At 38.4% G+C, this 18632-nt stretch overlaps 1 protein-coding gene across 1 annotated transcript in view; it reads left to right on the top strand.

The window, feature by feature from the left end:
• LOC140199061 (ADP-ribosylation factor-like protein 13B) overlaps positions 1–7606 on the top strand; it is a 43115-nt gene extending 35509 nt beyond the window's left edge. Inside the window, 5 exon segments of the mRNA XM_072260510.1 lie at positions 1795–1997; positions 4021–4138; positions 4820–5033; positions 5184–5279; positions 6876–7606. Of these exon segments, the coding sequence (XP_072116611.1) occupies positions 1795–1997; positions 4021–4138; positions 4820–5033; positions 5184–5279; positions 6876–6946 (702 nt within the window). The 3' untranslated portion in view covers positions 6947–7606.
• The last annotated feature ends 11026 nt before the right edge of the window (positions 7607–18632 follow it).

The following is an 18632-nucleotide window of genomic DNA, read 5'->3' as shown; positions in this document are numbered from 1 at the left end:
GCTATCCATTCAAAGTAGGTTGCCGTGGCTTTATGGTGTTCACTTTCCAGAAGTGGCTGTGTGACCTTGACTTGACTAGAAGAAAGATAAAGTCAACCAGCAGGGGTGTAGCTGAGGCAGCAGAGACAGGATCATCATGGGTGTGGACCAAGTATGTCCAGAGGGGCAGATAGCCAGACAGTGTATACATCTTTTGCAAACCCTTCAGTAGTTGCATGGACACCTGAAGAGCAGACTATCTGTTGGATGGAAGCGACCAACAACTCTGATAGAGGCATATGCCAAGTTTTTAAGCTCACCAGTGGGAGGTGGTGCTTTAGCATTGCTGGCCCACCACCTTGAGGGAGTCTTGACCATAAGCGGGCCAAAATTCCTGAAGACAGGTGGCAGGCCAACTGATGATCCCACTGGTGATAGCACAGGACAGTTAACATCTTAGTCCAAGTGTATTTTCAATTCAATACCTGCTGCTATTCTTGTTGTCAGTTTGCAGAATGCCTGTTGTGTCATAGTTAACCTTTGCAGCCCTTGCACCCATGCAGTACTGCTACTTCCAACCTTGCAGCGGCAAAGACATTGTTTGACATCAACCATTCCATTTGCATATTTAAATAATCTTTTCCAGACCCCAGATTCTATTGAAACCAAACCTCAGAATCACACAATTCAAGATGATCGCTGAATCTATGTGTAACTGTCTCAGAGACGTGTTTCATTGGGATGTTTATTTTATATGTTTCTGTCATAAATTCATAAGTATTTGAGTTCATAGCTGTAAAAAAGATTAAAAATGTAATAAATAAGATGTTAAAAGGGTAACATTAATAAAAAAATTGTTTAAAACATATTACCTTAAAATATTGTTTGATTAAGAATTTTGTGCTTTTTATATAAGGTTTTATTTACTGTAGAGTGTAATGGGTCACATGACCAGAGTTTAATAAGAGCATGACTGTGGCATTATGGGTCAGAACCAACATGGAGGCAGAGAAAGACTTATAGTCCTAAAATAATCTTATTCTGCATGTGCTCCAAGAGGTGCACATGGTAATTGCTTTTTTAAAATTTGTTTTCTATTGTGCATAATGTTGTTGATGTGCCTTTACATGGACAGTGTGATACGTTTTCAGTGATTTTATTTGATTTCAGCACACTTCTGTTTTGCTGACGTCTTGAGCCTGTTTATCGGCAGACACTAGCTTGAGAGACTTTAAAAGACTGAGAGATATATCTTTCAAACCCTTTATGTCTTTTATTTTCTTGTAGTTTTTACGGTGTCTGCTGAAGAACGAGAGAAATAAAAATAAATCTTCAAGGACATCTGTAGGTTGCGTAGCCATTATTTCATGGGACCGGTGCAGTTGCACTATGGGAACTGTACATTCTCCTCTGGTTGCAGTCAAATCCGAGAGGCTTCTACACAATTCTAATAATTCCTCTTATCACTATTGTTAAACAACTGTGCATCCCAAGCTTTGTAAAACATTGCTTAAAAAGTAAATCACAGAATCCTAGAAACTAATGAAGGATAATTCAGTTCATTGAACTCATGCTTTCAAAGCAGTGAAAGAATATAAACAATTATGTCAACCTTACAGTTGTCAAATACATCACAAAGTTATGGAACTTGATTTCCAGACAATGTTGAAACAGCAGTTTCTTCAAATGATCTGTTACTATTGCCGATTCTGTCTGCTTAAATGCAAATGGGAAATGCATCTCAACACGTGTTGTCCTTTTTAGTGAAGTAGTAATTGTTCACTGAGCATATTTTTTTCCCATTGATATCAATAGCAACCATGTTCTGCTGTTCGGGGATATGGAAAAACATTGGACAAGGCAATTAAGGAAGGCCTTAATTGGCTTTTGGTTACCATAGCAAAGGATTATGATAACCTTCAAGAACAGGTTGAAAAAGATGTAATGGTGCAGAAGGCACGGGAAGACCAAGAGAAACGAGAACGTGCAGAAAGAGTACGAAAAATCCGAGAGGAGAGGTAAAAGACTAAACAGTTATGCTTGCCTTACTTAAAAATTTCTAATCTTCAACATTATGGCTTTTGAAACATTTCTTTCAAGCTCTTTGAAATTTCCCCAGCTTACCATTTTTTAAAATTGCTATTCCCTTCTTTCAATTACTCTGTCTTTGGGACATCTGTTCTCAAGGTGAGACTTTCCATTCCAGAACACCTGAGATTTCGCTTTCTTTCAAAGAATGGTGTTTTCCTTTCATCACTCGATGTTGCCTTCACCTGTCTCTCGCCCATTTCTTCTATGTCTACACTTGCTTCATCCTCCTGTCATATCGGGGATAGGGTTCCATTTGACCTTACCTGCAATCCCAGGATCTCCGTAATCCACACATCATTCTCAGTAACATCTGCCACTTCCCATGGGATACTGCCATGAACCACATTTTTCCCTTCCCCGCCAACCCCCCAACTTTCTGTAGAGATTACTCTCTAGGAGTCTGCCCTGTCCACTCGTCTCTCCCCACTGATCTCCCTCCTTGTACTTCTCTCTACGAGTGGGATGAGTACTACACATGCTGTACACGTCCCTTACAACCACTCAGGCCTCCAAACAGTCCTGCCAGGGACGGCGACACTTCACCTGCAAATCTTTCGGGGCTGTCTATTGTATCCGGAGATATGGAGAAATCTCAGCACCTCTTTAAGCACAAATGAGGTTGGAATTTTCCACATGCTCGGGTGAGGACGGCTAAACTTTCTGGGTCCTGTGGTATTGACTTCCCCATGACCTTTCCTCATTTCATCATCGGTTCTTGCCTGTATGTAATGTAGGAGTCATCAGGTGAATGATCCCTTGTGTCACTAGTAAAATTCCTTCCATCGTTAATGAGCATGATAGCCCAAGAACCCGAACAGTGCCTAGGAACATATCCAGTGAAGAGTTAATCAATCCTGGAACAGCCTTGATTCATCTGTAATCCACATTCTGTTTCCCTGGTGTGGTGCAGCCAGATTTTAAAATCCTATAGATGTTTTGCTGGCATTAGGCTTTAAATATTGCTTCTGAAACTGAGCCATGTGTGTTGTCACTACACTCACTCAGTACCATTTGCCAGGATGTTGAAAATGCTGTGTTTATGTTCTGTTTTCAAAGCGGTTCTGCTAGTTGGACTGCAGGATACTTTTGGTCTGCTGCCCACTGGCGGTCCCCTTTGTTTCTAGTCCATTAAGATGTCAAAATTCAACCTTTACATTTCTAAACATTATGGAAAAACTCAAGTGTAAATAATATGCATTGAGCAATATTTAAAGAAAAAATATTTATTAATATAACCAATGTAAAGTTCACATGAATCTGGGTCACATATAGAGTCCTTATTTTAATGCCTAGTGCACAAAATTGTTATATTCTAAAAGGCATTGATTCTATTAAATGCAATCTCAGTCACACAAGTATCTCTCTGGCAGGGTGGGGGGTGGGGGTTTGAATTTGCCATATTTACCATTCTGGCCTATAAGTGACTGGCTAGTTCCACACTATCGTCGTTCACTCATAAATCCCACTATCATGTCAGGAGCAGTTGTGTCTCACAACTGAAGACAATGAAATATGGATATAAAGCTAACACGAAGACTTACCAGGAATTAATTTTCAAAATCTAGTCGCTGAAGGCAAAAACAATTCACAGGAAAATGAGAATCAGGTTTAATATCACCGACATGTGACATGAAATTTGTTAACTTAGCAGCAGCAGTTCACTGCAATACATAATGTAGCAGAGAGAGAAAAAAATAATAATAAATAAAATAAAACAAATAGACAAGTAAACCAGTTACGTATATTGAATAGGTTGTTAAAAAAATGTGTAAAAACAGAAATACTGTATATTTTAAAAAAGTGAGGTAGTGTTCAAAGCTTCAAAGTCCAGTTAGGAATCGGATGGCAGAGGGGAAGAAGCTATTCCTGAATCGCTGAGTGTGAGCCTTCAGGCTTCTGTATCTCCTACCTGATGATCTTGATATTATTTAAACATTCATGTCTTTGCAGAGAACTGAAAGAAAGGGAAGATGCTAAAAGAGATGGACACCTGTTAAATCAAGATGATGGTGATGTACCAGATCCACAAACAAACCCCTTTCAACCACTACCCAAGGTCACTTCTGTGGTGGGTATTGGTGCATCTGCTCAAAATCTTCCTGTCAACTTTTAAGGGTATCCCATTTAAGTGTTCAATTTTAAAATAAACATCAGCTTGTAATGTCTAACTGTAGTTAACGTTAATGTAATCTGATAATTTTAATCTCGTGGTGTCTGTGGCATAATGTAGTTAAAGGTTTATAGTAAAGACTGACTTCACCTTTGGCACTTATTGTTATTCTGTTTCTTCCAGTTCTTATTCTCTCCTGACTTCTTGTTCTCTAGTTTGTTTACCTGGCAGTATTTTTGTGTTATTTCTATTTTTCAGACAGGTACAAAGTAATTGTTAATTCCTCTGCTATTCCTTATGCTCCTTTCTAAATACTCCTATCTCTGCCTGTAAGGGGCTCAACCTGCCATTACAAGTATTTTCCTTTTTTCTTTCCCCCTCATCCTACAATTTACTTAATGTTCAGACCTTTCTGGTCTTGTATTCTATCTTGCAACTTTTAAACTCGCTTTCATAGTTCAGCATTGTTAATTTCCAAATGCTCTGGTTCCTGAGATCATTTTAACAGCTATTTTAACAGCTTTGTTAGCTTCTTTGGAGTTCATGCTATCTTCATCTCTCTTGTCAACCATGAATGAATCACTTTCCCTGTTGGATTCAGTGCATTAAAAGGACTTTTGTTGTTTATGTTGATGTCAGAATGAAGAGGAAATCGAAGGACAGAAAGAAAAGAACAAGGAAATACCTAATGGAGAACCTCCACTGAATATTGCAGAACAGGGACCATCTAAGATGGAAAAGAGTACCGAAGATACTGTTCCAAATGATCAGCCACTGAAATTGGGTGCCACTGCCGAAGCAGTAACTGATAAGCTCCAAGTACCTGGATCGCACCAGGAAATGCAAGACTCTGGTAATTAAACAATGTTGCTTGGAAAGTGTAAACAGTGTGTCGAATTCCTGTGCAGTACCCTGTTCAAACTTAAAATGGTTGTTATGTATCAATCTTCACATTCAAATGTTCATATTTTGCTGTATATTTACAATTGTGTATTTTAAACAGTGACAGGGAATGAAAACTTCAACGAGTTTCTTATGGAGATTAAGAATGCTGTTGGACCAGGCAGATTAGGAAAGTTAAGCATAGTACGTTTGCCTGGTAAGTAAAAATATTTTCAGTCTGATACACTCACAGGGAAACAATGTATTGACAGTAAACAGGTTGCTTGAAATGAATTGATCACCAAAAGGAACACATGGATTTAAGTAGTGTGTGTGGATTAACATAAATAATACTTTATCTGTGAAATTAATATAGTTATTTATTAATAAGATTAGTGAATACATCTTTACCCTTTCTTAACCGCAGTCCAAAAATCTGATTGCTAATTGTATGTATTGCATAATGTTGGGTCGTTCAAATTAACACAGATCAGGAGACACCAACCAGTTGCTTTGTGTCTGTTGAACAAGTATGGATGAACAACAGCCACAGTTAAGTGTTTGCTAAAACCTATATAATTGTAATGTAGCAGAACTTTTAAGAAGCAAGTTACTGGTGAGATAGCAATAAAGAAGGAATATGATACTGTACTGTCCAAATGAAGGTCTGAGTCCTTTAATATTGTGATGCAGGATATTCAAAGCCATTTTTTTTTCCCCATGTACTTCACCGGATTGTAAATTGAAATTTCATTGCTTGGTGTTTGTAAAATGAAGAAAATTATTTGCAATAGAATAAATGCCACACACCACTATTTCAAAGCAAATGTCAGATAGGAAGCAGGTTCTGCTATAAATGTAGTCAAGAGTTGTACTTGAATGATCCCCTGTTAGGGTATTTTGGCAGATCAGCTGAATTCAATGCTTGCAGCATAGGTACACTTATTAGGTGTAAATTTTTTGGTAAAAGTTACGATAACCTCCAGAAAACTGAACGGAAATAAGGAAAACATAGTATGTTAATAAACAATTAGGAATCCTATTCTCTTGTAGTCTTTCAGGTTACCTAATTGTCCTTGTAATTATTTACAGTGGAACACTACTTGTATGAAAATGAAACATTTATCCACAAGTTTACACCCTTTATCTAGTCTTTTTAATAGTAAGTCATACAGAAACAATAGATATAGTTCTCCACACCATGCGCATCTCTCTTGCACAGATACATATGTCCCTGGGCGATTATATGATCTCTCTTCCATGGCTTCAATTAAGTAAAGGCCCCTGTAACATCCTTAAAAATTTTTAATAATATTTAACTAAATGAAGCCCTTAATGATCTCAGTTTGAAAATTCATATGATGATTGCTCATAGGGCAGTTATTGCATTTTCATTGGAGAATAATTTATTGGCTGAGGTGTCAAAATATAAGTTAACATGGTGTGTTGAGAAATGCACAGAGCAATGCAATAAAATTCTGTAAGACAAGAGATTCTGCAGATGCTGGAAATATCTGCAGGTCAGACAGTGTCTGGAAATGAATACACCGTTGACATTGAATCCTGATGAACTGTTTCAGCTCAAAACGTTGACTGTTTATTCATTTCCATAAACACTATCCTGTAATGTCATAGGGCTAAATGTATAAAAGATATTTTGCTGATGGCGACCTACTCCCTACACAGAAGTTCAATGGCATGTTTTCGGACAAAATGGAATTGGCACAATTGCTTTGTAGTTTTGATTCTACTTTGAAAACTTTATTGTTTCTACAATTAACTTGGTGTATTTTCCATATAACCTGTTTTGCAGAGCTTGACACTAAGTCAGTGACACGGCTCCCAACAATTCAAGAACCAGACTCTGAGGCTGATGATGTCTGAAGGTCTCGGCGGTCTGAAGGTCGTGATTCTCTTTAAACAGAAAAAATTGTATGTATAGTCACGACATAAAAAAAGTTGTTTTATGAAATCAGGAAAGACCTGTGGGATCTACCACTAAGAAGAAAAAGAATTGAATATTGCTCCAGAAATTGATCCTTTGTACTGAAAAACACTGGCATGTTAGCAATGCAAAAAATGACAGACTTTGAGGAAAGTTTTTTACAGATCTACTGAAAACTGGCAGAATAAAATAGTTGGAACAAAAATCAGTTTTAATATAGTACAAACCACCGTGAAGTCTTTGGAGCTTAATGGAGATAGAAGAGACTGCAAATGCTGGAAACCGGGAGCAACACAAAGTTGGAGGAGCTCAATAAGTCAGGCAATGTCAATGAAGGGAAAATGTATACACACCTTTGAACTGTTGGGCTGCTTCTGGTTAAGCTCCAATAACTACTTTAAGATGTCATTAAAGTGGTTCATTCTCAGCAAACAGAAATCACATCTATGTTGATTATGGTCAAGTGAAGAATTGTTACAGTTGGAACTTGGGCTTCCCATTCTGAGATGGCGATATATGTTTTTCCAGAGAGCACTTTTTAATATAGGTATGTTGGTGGTCACTAAAGGTATGTGTGCAATTTAAGCTTTATCTTCATAACTGAAGAGTCCATTATACTCTGCAAACATGAGTTTTCAGAGACTATTTGAATACCTTTGCACATCTGTCAAAGATGTCTTCAAGCACTTTACATATCTTTCAAAATAAAGAATCATTAAGTTTCAGAAAATACTAGTTTTTAAAAGGATTCCTGTTAAATTGCTTTGTATTATAAAGCACCATATGGGTTTAAATTATAAAATTGAAATTTCATTTGAATAAACTTTTTACTTTCAAAACTACTGTATTTAGACTCCAATGAGATATTGAAAATACCCATGATTGTCACTTCAGTTTGAGAGTAATGAGATAGTTTGCTTGTGTTTTCTGAGAAAGAAGTTGTTAACATCACAACTACGGTCAGCTCAACAGTATATATTATGTCATGAATTGTTTTTATTCCACTTTTCCAATATCCCTTTCTGAATGTATTTTTAAACTACATCAATCACAAAGCTATTTAACAGTTGTATATTCTCATACAGTAACTGAATCCTAATGGTTTTTCTTCAATGAAACATTTAACATTCAAGCATTGTTTCATCAGTTAAAATGATCACAACAAATCCAAATATATTTCAGTGCAAGATAACATTTTTCAAATGCAGTTAGTGCTTAGTTAGATTTTGTACATCTCATAAATTCATAAATTTTGAAGTTTTCATGAATTTTGTTTTTCTGAAACTGTACAGTAGATGAGTCCCAACCCTTTAAATACTGTCTTCTCCCAATAATACAACCTGGTTCACCTGAAGACATTGTTTCATATTTAGAGTACAAATATCAGCAACCATCAGGTATCTTGCTGAGTAGGGACATTATATGTTATAAGCCTGAACATATTTTTGTCACACAAATACCTAGCTGATATGAATGAACAATTGCAACATTGCAACTCAAACCAAAGCTGCTTTCCAAAATTCACACTTGAAATCCCATGGATAGTTCTCAAATAATTCCCTGTGCTCTGGCATCACTTGCTTTACCTTCCCCTCTCACTGATCCACATATTTGTCATGATCTAGGGCTAAATCTGTGACTTGTTTGTACAGAATACAACTAATACAGTGGCATGCAAAAGTTTGGGCACCCTGGTCAAAATTTCTGTTACTGTGAATAGCTAAGCGAGTAAAAGATGAACTGATTTCCAAAAGGCATAAAGTTAAAGATGACACATTTCTATAATATTTTGAGCAAGAAAACTTTTTTATTTCCATCTTTTACAGTTTCAAAATAACAAGAAAGGAAAGGGGCCTGAAGCAAAAGTTTGAGCACTCTGCATGGCAGTACTTAGTAACACCGACTTTGGCAAGTATCACAGCTTGTAAATGCTTTTTGCAGCCAGCTAAGAGTCTTTCAATTCTTGCTTGGGGGGATTTTCACCCATTCTTCCTTGCAAAAAGGTTCTATTTCTGTGAGATTGTTGGGCCGTCTTGCATGCACTGCTCTTTTGAGGTCTATCCACAGATTCTTGATGATGTTTAGATGAGGGGACTGTGAGGGCCATGGCAAAACCTTCAGCTTGTGCCTCTTGAGGTCGTCCATTATGGATTTTGAGGTGTGTTTAGGTTCATTATCCTGTTGTGGAACCCATCCACTTTTTATCTTTGGCTTTTTTTACATTAAAGACGGTGTGATGTTTGCTTCAGAATTTGATGCAATATGTGAGGTCCAGTTTGCTGTCGAGTTGAACTGACCCTGTGAGGAATTTGGATGTTTGATGGAGTGACGTTGTGAACTTCTTTGAAGATGAAAATCAACCGTAGTTTAATACGTCAGTTTTTAAGTGGTTCCCATTGAAGGTTAGAGAGCACGTTGGTGACACTGGATTTCCTGCTGTAATCGTTTAACACAAAGCGAGCAGCATGGCGTTGGATTGTTTCGATGGACTTCTTATTGTTAGCTTAATGGGGATCCCATATGGCCGCGCAATACTCGAGCTTTGGATGGATGAGTGTCTTATATGCCATGTCCTTGACGGATTTACTACATGAGTGGAGGTTTCTTCTCAGGATACCCAGCATTTTATTTGCTTTGGCTGTAATCTGATTGATGTGGCATGCCCGGTTAAGATCCTTGCTAATTTCAACACCAAGATATGGGTGGTGGGTGACTGTTTCAAGAATCTGTCCATTCATGTTGTATGTCTTGTTGGTTGGTTTAACTTTGTGACTGACATGCACGGCATAACATATAGATGAGTTGAAGGACATTTGCCATTGAGACTCTCATTGACATAATAAATCAATATCGTTTTGCAGCAGCTGAGCATCTTGGTCATCTTTTATCTCAGGGTTGATTATGCAGTCATCTGCAAAAAGTCTGAATTTGGACTTGACTATATTTGGCAAGTCGTTGATGTAAGTGAGAAAAAGTAAGGGTCCCAACACAGTCCCCTGGGGCACTCCGGCTGTTACTGGAGATTCAGGGGACTCTCCCTCGATGCCCAAAATGCTGAAGGCTCTAACTAAAGAACGAGCTACGAATCCCCTACAACCAACCTCCACTGGGAGACACCTCGCTCTCCATCCAGCCTGCTGACAGTTGCTGACCTGTCCTGCATACTTGGAGAGCTTCCTTTCAAAGGCCTCTTCCAAGCTATCTTCCCATGGGACAAGCAAGCTAATTAATTAGGTGCCTCCCGGTTGATACAGTTGGATGAAATTGCTGAGTTTCAGATGTGCTGTGAAGACAAGTGCTCACTGCCTGCAGAGCGATGGTTCTTCCTGTGTTCCAGTGCCTCATCCTTTTGTTTTGAAAATGCCTGTTCTACTAATTGTTGGTCAAGTCTCATGCCTCAAGTTAGGGTGCTGCTTATTACTCCACTCCCCACCCCCCGACAACTTCTATTTCTGCTGATGCCCCCTTGGGACAAATAACTGCCCTTGTTGGGAATCACTGCTCTAGACCTGTTGATGAGTTTACTTTTAACTATTTGTTTAGTTCAGGGAGAGAATGAGATGGACATAAATGCAGGCATGGATAGCGATGTCCACATCCCATGAATAAATAAAGAGAAAAAAAACCTGACTGACTTCTATACGTGAATAATTTTAGCTCTGAATTATGCTGCTCTTTCTGCTGATAAAGCATGATGTAGTTGAGGTGAAATAAGAGGATTATGCTTCATTCAAAACAATTACCATCATATTAATACCTCTTCCTTGAAGTTTTGTTAATGAACAGAAGCTTTTTAAGCTACCTCATTGTTTCCTTACTAGATTTGATGCAAGCATTTGAGCAGTTCTACCTGCCAGTCTGCAAACATTGAGGGTGTTGTCATCCATTCTATACAATGGATAGAATACAATGTCTCAGATATGAATTCTGGTAGATATTTTACATATTTATTGGTGCAATGTGCAGCATTTCCGGAGTTCCATCTGTTTATTGAGCTGCATAGCAAAAATAGAATTCTTTTTATTCATTACTTCACAATTTACAGCAACTCTTTTTGCCATGGGCATATGATGGAACAAATAATATTTAGAAACATAGAAAAACTATATTTCTCAATATAGTCAGATAAAAGCAGAATTCTTTAACTTTCTATTAAAAAAAATGCCAATGATTTATTAGTGGTAGAGCAGTCTCTGTCATTGTAAATGTTGTAACGTGAATGCATGATGTAAGAAATAATATAAGAAGATCATAGTTAAACCTTTATCAAAAAATTATATTTAGATAGCAACAAATTAAAATGCAAAATCTATTTATGAATGATACCTTGTGCACATTTTGTTTGTATAGTTTGTTCAATGTGTTTTGTTCATAGGATACAACAAAATGGCCATTGGTCACATCTGTATTCCTGAGTCAAAGAGATAGGATTAGTCATTATTTTCTTCATAGAAATTAGTTAACTTGTAAGAACACTTAAGGGTTGATGTGAATCCCATTTTGTTGAAGTTTCAAGGGAGAATTCTATTTATTTTCGTTGTTCCTGAATAATTATGCTCTTATTTTGGCAGGATTCTGAGTCCTTGGATACGTGTATTCAGAATACTCTGTCAACACTCTATCCCCCCTTTGAGGCCACAGCATCCACTGTTCTCTGTCAGGTTTTTGATGTAGTGGAGAAAACACATTGTGGTGATGGATTGTGCTATCTTATTGATTTCCTCGTCCCTGCTAAATACATTCTGCAGTGCATCCAGCAGGACGCTTGTGTCAGTAAATGTTTAAAAGCAGTGAATGGAGGTAATTTATAATATGATTTAATATGTTATGACTTAATATAAAATGAAAGAGTGAAGTAATGTAAAATAGTGTGATGGTTATGATAAATGTCTTTATTTAAAATGTAAAATACAGTTGTCAGAGATGCTAGCTCAAAGCAAACTGCAGGAAAAGGTACAGTTCATCTGCAGTAAGTTTACCTAAACTTGGCCATGTATTTAGAAGAACCAGAAATGACTTCGTCAAAAAATATGAGTACTATGAATTGTCATAAACAGTGTCATAGACTAAATAACTTTATCTCTAAAGACGATTTATAACATCAAATCTATTCATCCAAGAAGCTATTACTTTTTTGACCTTAGAGCCATGTAATTGAAAGGACTAATACAGGAATATTTTCATTCTGCAAAAATTTGATAATGAGTATTTATTGAACCACCAAGCGTATGGTTGGAAAGCACATTAAATCTGATTTGTGAATTCCTTAAGAATTGATGAAATGAAAATACAGATGTGTTTGTATTTTGTTTGATATTTTAGAAGCATGTATAAAGGATCTTTGTATGTTACTGAATGCTTGATAAATGTAAGAATGACTTGGGTTTAATAAACACAAATCCCGTTAATATAACTGATAAATTTTCTACAATTTAAGAGATATCAGTTTAGGATAAGTGCTTGTTTTAGTCACCTGCTTCGCATGCCAAATGCATACTTTTGTGACATTGCTGTTTAAATAAATCATAATCATAAGTGGTATGACTGGACCATCTTGAGTAATATCTGGTAAAAATAATGAAATACAAAATACAGTTTTGTTTTAAAGGTCAAATCTACATTAAAGTGGGAATGATTTTTCTTATTTTGATTTGTTTTTTTATTGATAAATGTGGATGTTATAAACTAAATTTTATTAAATAATATTTGAAAATGTCTCAATGTAATGTTCATTATACCATAGTTGAGAACTTGCACCAGTTTCTAAAAATTGTGGATTCAAGGCTCACACAAAGACTTGAACATAAAAACCAGGCTGTCACACAGCTCAGTACTGAGAAAGCAGTGCCCTGTTAGAAGATTTAGAAGTTACATTGAAGATTCATGTGCCCTCTTGGGTGGAGACCAATCTAGCGAAAGACCAATGAAAGAATCCAGATCCGCAATATGATTGTGAACTTGGTTTGATGCACGAGGGAAGTGGAGAAAAATGGCAAAGGAGAGGAGCAATCTCAATCTTTCGACTATAAAGTCCAGCAGCATCTTGCACTACTTGGCAGTGAAGAGCAAACCACAACACAGGAACAAAGAAGGAAATATAAACTTTTCAATTATTTGCCTTAACTATCTGTAAAGTAGGTTGGTTGAAGGTATACAAAAATCTTAGGAATTCATGGATTTTCTAATGTGCTTTTGTTTCATATCAGTCTTTGTCATTCATGTATATTTTTGTAAGCTAAATTATTAAACTTGCTATTTGGTGGTTCTTCTGAATGTGGTCTGCCCCCTCCCCCTCCACAGCAGAATAGACATTGTTCAACTAGATGTTTTTCAGTAGGCATGACAAAAGATACTACATTCCTTAAGGGAAGAAGTAATGAATGCAAATAAAAATACTGTGCTTTTGGAAGAGCAAGATAAAGAGGATTGATTTGGATGGATTCAATTACATATCTGGCAAAATAATTACCTCCTGTTTTGTAAACTTGAATGATGCTTCAAGTTTTAGAATTGGTGCTTTAAGTTGTTTGTTCCTCCTCCTGCTTTGCACTCACTTAAAGATGAAATGAAAATTTTAACTTTTCAAGCTCAAAGTCAAGTTTATTGTCAAATGCACAAGTACATGTATACACAGATACAATGAAGAATTTACTTTTCGGAGCATCATATGTATATTGTATGATCTAAGTAGCATTCACAGAAAAAGATAAATTATACACTATTTTACAAGAAAACATAATTAGAACCAGAATCAAGTCCATTTCAGTGCAACGTGTTCAAAGTGTACATAATGTTCCTCAACTGTAGTGGTGAGGGTTTTGCTGGTCGATTCAAGAATCAGATCGTTAAATGGATGTAGCTGTTCTTGAACCTGGTGGTGTGGGTCTTTGAGCTTCTGTACCTCCTGCTGATGGTAGCTGAGAAAAGATGGCATGGCCTAGATGGTGGAGTTCTTTGTTGATAGATGTTGCCTTCTTGAATTTCCTTGGATTTCAGTGGTGGGGAGGAGCATGCCTGTGATATATTGGACAGAGTCCAGTACTCTGCAGCTTCTTATATTACAAGCATTCAAATTGCCATACCACACCATGATTTCAGGGTACTTTCAACTGTGCATTCGTACAAGTTTATTAAGTGTTTGATGATAAATCAAACCTCCTTAAATTCCTGGGAAATCTCTTTAGGTTTTGTTTTCAATCCGTTTATCTCATAGGCCTGTCTGCAGTGTAGCATTGTCTCTTAAACCCTTAATTACTACTTATCCCTATTCAAAGGTTGGTTTTCTACCTGTGCTAAACCAACAAGTTGGGCATTACACTTGTTAGCTTGATCTGAACATCAAGAAAATCCGAGTCCTGCACCAACCTACTCCAGATCAAGCTCCTAAACCTCTAACCATCCAAGTTGACAACATACCTCTGGAGAACACTGATCATTTCCCATATCTTGGCAGCCTTCTTTCTTCAAGAGGCAGCATTGATCTTGAAGTGAATTGCAGAATAGGCTGTGCAAGTGGAGCTTTTGCCAGGCTGAGAAAGGGGGGTTTTTGAAGATTGAGACATCAGGACCAACACTAAGCTTCTGGTCTATAAAACTATAGTCCTCCCCTCCTTGCTATATGGAGTGGAGTTAATAGACAATTGGTGCAGGAGTAAGCCATTCAGCCCTTCAAGCCAGCACCACCATTCACTGTGATCATAGCTGATCATCCACAATCAGTACCCTGTTCCAGCCTTCTCCCCATATCCCTTGATTCTGCTATCTTGTGCCCTATCTAACCCTTTCTTGAAAGAATCCAGACAATTGGCCTCCACTGCTTTCTGAGGCAGAGCATTCCACAGATCCACAACCCTCTGTGTGAAAAAGTTTTTCTTCAACTCCGTTCTAAATGGTCTACCCCTTATTCTTAAACTGTGGCCTCTGGTTCTGGACTCCCCCAACATCTGGAACATGTTTCCTGCCTCTAGCGTGTCCAATCCCTTAATAATCTTATACGTTTCAATCAGATCCCCTCTTATCCTTCTAAATTCCAGTGTATACAAGCCCAGTCGCTCTAATCTTTCAACTTATGACATTCCTGCCATCCCTGGAATTAACTCAGTGAACCTCAGCTGCACTCCCTCTATAGCAAGAGTGTCCTTCCTCAAACTTGGAGACCAAAACTGCACATAGTACTCCAGGTGGGGTCTCACCAGGGCCTTGTACAACTGCAGAAGGACCTCTTTGCTCCTATACTCAACTCCCCTTGTTATGAAGGCCAGCATGCCATTAGCTTTCTTCACTGCCTGCTGTACCTATATGTTTACGTTCAGTGACTGATGAACAAGGACACCCAGATCTTGTCGTACTTCCCCTTTTCCTAACTTGACACCATTCAGATAGTAATCTGCTTTCCTGTTCTTGCCACCAAAGTGGATAACCTCACATTTATCCCCATTAAACTGCATCTGCCCATTCACCCAACCTGTCCAAGTCACCCTGTATTCTCATAACATCCTCCTCACATTTCACACAGTCACCCAGCTTTGTGTCATCTGTAAATTTGCTATTGTTACTTTTGATCCCTTCATCTACATCATTAATGTATATTGTAAATAGCTGTGGTCCCAGCACCGAGCCTTGCAGTACTCCACTAGTCACTGCCTGCCATACTGAAAAGGACCTGTTAATCCCCTACTCTTTGTTTCCTGCCTGCCAACCAATTTTCTATCCATGTCAGTACCCTACCCCCAATACCATGTGCTCTAATTTTGCCCACTAACCTCTTATGTGGGACCTTATCAAAGTCATGGACAACATCCAGCAGGCACATAAAATCCCTGGAAACATACTATCAAAGATGCCTCCAAGAGATTGAGAATTAGCCGGAAGAACAGGTGTACTAATTCCAGCATCCTGGAGGAAGCTAGTGGTTAGCACAACATTTTACAGTAGAGGTGATCCAGGTTGAATTCCTATATGCTGCCAGTAAAGAGTCTGTAAGTTCTCCCTGTGCATTACCTCCAGGTGCTCTGGTTTCTTCCCACAGTCCAAAGACTTACTGGTTGGTAGGTTAATAGGTCATTGTAAGTTGTCCCATTATTAGTCTAGGATTAAATTGGGGTCGGGGGGGTTGCTGGGTAGCATGTCTCGAAGGGCTGGAAAGGCCTATGTTTGTCAATTAATCAATAAAAAAAACAAACAAACTTTAACTCCATAGCCACATTCGTGACTGAACACCAATTGTGATGGGTTGGCAATGGTTCAGTGATGCCTGTAACATCATACATGTCAATCTGAAACAGTGCTACTTTCATCTACCTTATTCCATATACTGCATGCATTTAACTATGACACCTTCAGTCCTGTATTCACCCTTTTTGATTTTGTCCACCTCCTACATTGCAACTCATCCTGTTGACTGCAATTTTGTCTTATGAACAGCCTCTTCTCATTACACACTGCATCTGTAAACCAGCTACCTCATCTTCAGCGCTATCATCCACCTTTCCTACAATACTTCTTGCATTGAAATACACACAGTTCAGGACGCTAGTCAGACCATGCTCAACCTTTTGATTCCTAACTTTGTCTGAGGTCTTACCAGCAACTACCTCCACAAGCTCTCCACTAACTGTTCTGGCACTCTGGTTTCTATCCCTCTGCAATTCTAATTTAAACCCCACCATGCAGCATTAACACACCTTTCTGCTAGGATATTAGTTCTCCAATTTTAAGCGCAAACCATCCTTATTGTATAGGTCCCACTTTCCCTGTATTAAACTGTATAATCGCATATGTAAGGCTCTTTTTCATTGACTACAGCTCTGCCTTTAATACCATCATTCCAAATAAACTGATTCCTAAGCTCCGGAACCTGGGCCTTAGCACTCAGATCTGCAGCTGGATCTTCAACTTCCTCACAGACAGGACCCAGGCTGTAAAAATAGGGGACAAGCTCTCCTCTACAATCACTCTGAGCACGGGTGCCCCACAAGGCTGCGTACTCAGCCCCCTGCTGTACTCACTGTACACCCATGATTGGTAGCCAAGTTTCCATTAAACTCAATATACAAGTTTGCTGATGACACAACAATTGTAGGCCATATCTCGGGTAATGATGAGTTTAAGTACAGAGAGGAAATTAAGAACCTGGTGGCATGGTGTCAAGACAATAACCTATCCCTCAACACCAGCAAGACGAAGGAATTGGTTGTTGACTTCAGAAGGAATAGCGGACCGCACGACCCAATTTCCATCGCTAATGCGCAAATGGAACAGGTGAAAAGCTATAAGTTCCTCGGGGTCAATATCACAAATGACCTGACTTGATTCAATCAAGCAGAGTTCACTGCCACGAAGGCCCACCAGCGCCTTTACTTCCTGAGAAAACTGAAGAAATTTGAACTGTCCCCTAAAACCCTCACTAATTTTTATAGATGCACTGTAGAAAGCATTCTTCTAGGGTGCATCACAACCTGGTCTGGAAGTTGTCCTGTCCAAGACTGGAAGAAACTGCAGAAGATCGTGAACACGGCGCAGCACATCACACAAACCAATTTTCTGTCCTTGGACTCACTTTACACTGCACGCTGTGGGAGCAGTGCTGCCAGGATAATCAAGGACATGACCCACCCAGCCAACACACTCTTCGTCCCTCTTCCCTCCGCGGAAAAGGCTCAGGAGCTTGAAGACTCGTATGGCCAGATTTGGGAGCAGCTTCTTTCCAACTGTGATAAGACTGCTGAACAGATCCTGACCCGGATCTGGGCCGTACCCTCCAAATACCTGGACCTGCCTCTAGGTTTTTTTGCACTACCTTACTTTCCATTTTTCTATTTCCTATTTATGATTTCTAATTTAAAATTTTAATATTTACTATTGATTTGTAATCCAGGGAGCGGGAAGCGCAGAATCAAATATCGCTGTGATGATTGTACATTCTAGTATCAATTGTTTGGCGATAATAAAGTATAGTAGAAGTATAGTTTTTGCCTCACCAGTACATTGCATGGCTAGCAATCCTAAGATCAGAACCCTGGATGTCCTACTTTCTAACTTAGCAAACAAGATGCTGCCGTGTATGGCGGTTGTGTTGCGAGCTCCATTCCAAATCTACAGTATACTACTAATTTCTAAAATTTTCTTAGCCTTTTCTGTTCAAGTAGCTGATAGTCACATCTATGTTGCATTGACTGTTGTATTTATTATAAATTACTATGATTGCACATTTAGACGGAGACGGAACATAAAGATTTTTACTCCTCATGGATGTGAAGGATGTCAGAAAAAAATTCAATTCAGCTCCCTGAACACTCTGTGTAGAACCTCGGTCACTCATCCTACCCATCTACCAGAGATTATGCTGGTAGATTAATTAGCTTCTTTAAATTGCCCCTCATGTAGGTGGATAGCACAAGAATTGGAGCCAAGTTGATGGCGAGATTAGGATGTAATGAAATGGAATCAGCTGGAATAGTCTTGTTGGGCCAAATAACCTCATATTTCATAAGAAGATGTGAGGGAAAAAAATGCCTGTCTTAGATGGGTGATGTTCACTTTTAAACAGTGACTTCTAGTTCTAGGATCTCTCACAAGCAGAAACATCATTCCACATCAATGTTTTAAAACCTCAGTGTATCATGA

Source organism: Mobula birostris, chromosome 6 (genome assembly GCF_030028105.1).
Source record: "Mobula birostris isolate sMobBir1 chromosome 6, sMobBir1.hap1, whole genome shotgun sequence".
Taxonomy (NCBI): domain Eukaryota; kingdom Metazoa; phylum Chordata; class Chondrichthyes; order Myliobatiformes; family Myliobatidae; genus Mobula; species Mobula birostris.
This window is presented reverse-complemented; position numbering and strand designations above follow the sequence as displayed.